The following is a 3,472-nucleotide window of genomic DNA, read 5'->3' as shown; positions in this document are numbered from 1 at the left end:
CGTAGCTTACCACTCCAGTTTGTCTCAGCGCGCGCGGCCCGGCGCGGTGACCGGCGGTCGCTTTCCTTCCTCCGTCGATCCAGAAGGTCGCGCGTGACGGCGTGGATGCGGGGCACGACGACATGGCCGGCCAGCAGCGCCCGGCATCAACGTCTTCGTCGCCAAACACGTTTCGACAGCGGCGGGTTCGCAACTTCGCATCGCGAATGAATATTTGTTGACGAAATGTTCAGGACGCAAGCACCCGTTTTCAGGAAACCAGGGTTGGAGTACTGATCGATCGACTGAACTTTTGCACCTTCCTTCCAGTCACGAAGCATTCCCAAGAACGGACAGTCAAAAGAAAGCTCGGGGAAAGGAAAAGCAGATGCAGATCGAGACCGCGAAAAACTTCAGTCATTTGAAAACCGCCCAACCAGTAGTCATTTGACGAGTCCGTGTCAATGTCATAATCTAGAGAGGTTCTAAATGAGGAACTGCAACTGAAGGCGTAGCTTCGGTCCATTTAACCTGTAGCGCGCTTTCAGTTCTTGCCAGTTGCCACGGGAACCGAACGCATCAGGTCCACTGGTCCACTGGCCATGGCCGCGCCACCGCAGAAGAAACCCGCGAGCAACGGCCGGTGCCGCGACGGCGAGCCGCACGTGCTCCTCGTGCCGTACCCGGCGCAGGGCCACATGCTCCCGCTCCTCGACCTGGCGGCGCTGCTCGCCGCGCGCGGGCTCGCGGTCACCATCGCCGCCACGGCCGGCAACGCCCCGCTCCTGCAGCCGCTGCTCGCCGCGTGGCCGTCCGTCGGCGTGACCGCGCTGCCGTTCCCGGCGGCCACGCCGCTACTCCCGGCGGGGGGCGGCGAGAACACCAAGGACCTCCCGCGCCACCTCTTCCGGCCGTTCATGGTCTCCCTCGCCGCGCTCCGCGCGCCGCTCCTCGCCTGGTGCAGGGCTCAGCACCAGCAGGGCCGCAGCGTCACGGCCGTCGTCTCCGACTTCTTCACGGGGTGGACGCAGCCGCTCGCCGCGGAGCTCGGCGTGCCGCACGTGACGTTCTCGCCGTCCTGCGCGCTCCACCTCGCCATGTCGCACTCCCTCTGGCGCCACCTGCCGAGCAGGCGCCGACCCGGCGACGCCCACGAGGCCGTCACGTTCCCGGAGATCCCCGGCTCGCCCTGCTTCCCGTGGCGCCAGCTGTCGGGGCTGTTCCGGCAGTACGTCGCCGGCGACGAGGTGTCCGAGGCGATCCGCCAGCTCTTCCTGTGGAACCTGGACAGCGCGTGCTTCGTCGTCAACTCGTTCGCCGCGCTCGAGGCGCCCTACGTGGTGCGCCCGCTCCCCGACCTGGCATCGAAGCGGGTGCTCGCCGTGGGCCCGCTGTCCGACGCTGTGGCCACCTCCGTCGACCGCGGCGGGAAACCCGCGGTGGCGGCGGCGAGCGTGGCGGCGTGGCTGAACGCCTTCCCCGACGGCTCCGTCGTGTACGTCAGCTTCGGGACGCAGCACGTGCTGTCGCCGCCGCAGGCGGCCTCCGTGGCGGACGCGCTGGCGCGGAGCTCGGCGGCGTTCGTGTGGGCGGCGCGTCCGGGCACCGCGGTCCCGGACGGGTTTGAGGCGGCGACGGCATCGCACGGCATGGTGATCCGCGGGTGGGCGCCGCAGGTGGAGATCCTTCGCCATCGCGCCGTGGGGTGGTTCCTCACGCACTGCGGCTGGAACTCGGTGCTGGAGGCCGCGGCGGCCGGCGTGGCGATGCTGGCGTGGCCGATGGGCGCCGACCAGTTCACGGACGCGCGGCTGCTCGCGGAGGCCGGCGTGGCCGTGCCCGTGGCGGAGGGCGCCGACGCCGTGCCCGACGCCGGACAGATGGCGAGCGCGATCGCCGCCGCGGTCGGGAAGGGCGGGAAACCGGTGAGGGAGCGCGCGGCGGAGCTCGGCCGGAAGGCGGCCGCGGCGGTGGCGGAGGGCGGGAGCTCGCGCAGGGACCTTGAGGAGCTGGTGCAAATGCTCACGAAGGTCGTCTAGTGCGTGCCTAAGACAGAGCTAATTAATCCTTCCATGGGATTGCTCTCAAGATTTGCTTCCTCACCATCAGCTGCTTCAGCATCCTTTGCGTCAGATTTCCCACGGCTACCATCCAGGACAATACTCAAGATCTCGTAGATCGTGCCATACAACCCCGCTGGAGTCTTGGGCTGAAATTTCGCATGAAACAAAAAATAAATTAGGTTCATTTTTTGCTATAATGAAACACAGGAATACATTCAGTGTACTTACAGCGGATCCACTACAGATCAAAGCAACCTCGTACAAAAAGTTAGCCACCGCCTTAGCTTCTCTGCTTGTTTTTTAAAAGAACCTGCCATATTTCGTAGTCATATTCTTTATCGTTAATTCCAGGAAAATATGAAATATAACAAGGTGAGTGGAGAGGGGGAAGTCTTACATTCAACTTATTGACAATAGGGTGATGAGGGTTAATTTCAAAAGTCAATTCTCCCCTCCTAAACTCTGTCGTGGTACCAAGCACTTGTGTTTGTGACCTTGTTACCCTATCAGTTGCACAAAACATATACATCATAAAACAAGTAATGATTCTACAAAACTCATAACCTAATTGTACAACTAAATACTCTCTGATTCCAAATGTAAGTTTAGAGCAACAACACGGTCTCCAATGTCACATTATGACTTGCAACTTTTATAGAAGTATATTGTTTTAAATATACAATTATACACTAAGAAATTATTTTCCATAATGAATGTAGCCACACCAATCATGTCATGTGTTGCCAATCTATGTAACTTTTTATATTGATGGGTCAAGTTAAAAAAAAGTCTGAAACCCTAAAATAGCCTATATTTGGAACAGGAGGGAGTAGTAAGCCTACCTTTGCATGTTGGGTGACGAACCTGTTTTGGCTAAATGAAGAACACATGGTGACCTCAAAAGTTTGATACCTGAACCTTGTCAACCTTTTCATGTAGAAGTTGTTGTAACCAGTCACGCAAGAGCTTGGTTTCTTCATCCTCATTGTCTTCTTCACCTGTGAAAATATATTATTTAATGCGATGCAAATAATCAGGAGCATATAACAAAACAGAGCAAACATAAGCATTTTCCCACCCAATTCCAGATCCTCAATGTAGATATTCAAGTTCTCCCCCTTGCACTTCTGATAAAACTCTGAAGCTTTCTCAACCAATTCACGGCCAACCTAAAAAAATAGTCGCGGAGACATGTGCAGTTTTAGTCATGCCTTCAACTGGAAAACAAAACATATGGTAAGTTATGAACATGTGACTAGCTACAATGGAGATTTTATCAAGAAGATCAAGCAGGAATAGGAATAGTTCTGTTCTACAGCGAAATGAAATGATAATTGCGTCAGATATCTTTGTGCGAAACACTGAAACATAAAAGCCTGAATAATAGTAACAGCTGGAAAGAAAAATGATACAGTAGCAATCCAATCTTG

General features: G+C 56.0%; 1 protein-coding gene across 1 annotated transcript; it reads left to right on the top strand.

Annotated features, from left to right (window-relative positions):
• The first annotated feature begins 331 nt into the window (after positions 1-331).
• LOC117860400 (UDP-glycosyltransferase 89B2) lies at positions 332-2,313 on the top strand. Its single transcript, XM_034743669.2, has one exon. It carries the CDS (start codon positions 582-584, stop codon positions 2,016-2,018), a length of 1,437 nt encoding a protein of 478 aa, XP_034599560.1. The 5' UTR covers positions 332-581; the 3' UTR covers positions 2,019-2,313.
• The last annotated feature ends 1,159 nt before the right edge of the window (positions 2,314-3,472 follow it).

This window comes from Setaria viridis, chromosome 6 (assembly GCF_005286985.2).
Source record: "Setaria viridis chromosome 6, Setaria_viridis_v4.0, whole genome shotgun sequence".
Taxonomy (NCBI): domain Eukaryota; kingdom Viridiplantae; phylum Streptophyta; class Magnoliopsida; order Poales; family Poaceae; genus Setaria; species Setaria viridis.
Note: the sequence above shows the minus strand (reverse complement) of the source record. Positions and strands in the feature narration are given on the sequence as shown.

Coding starts and splice junctions, on each gene's coding strand:
- LOC117860400 (XM_034743669.2), top strand. CDS start 582: ATGGCCGCGCCACCGCAGAAGAAACCCGCGAGCAACGGCCGGTGCCGC.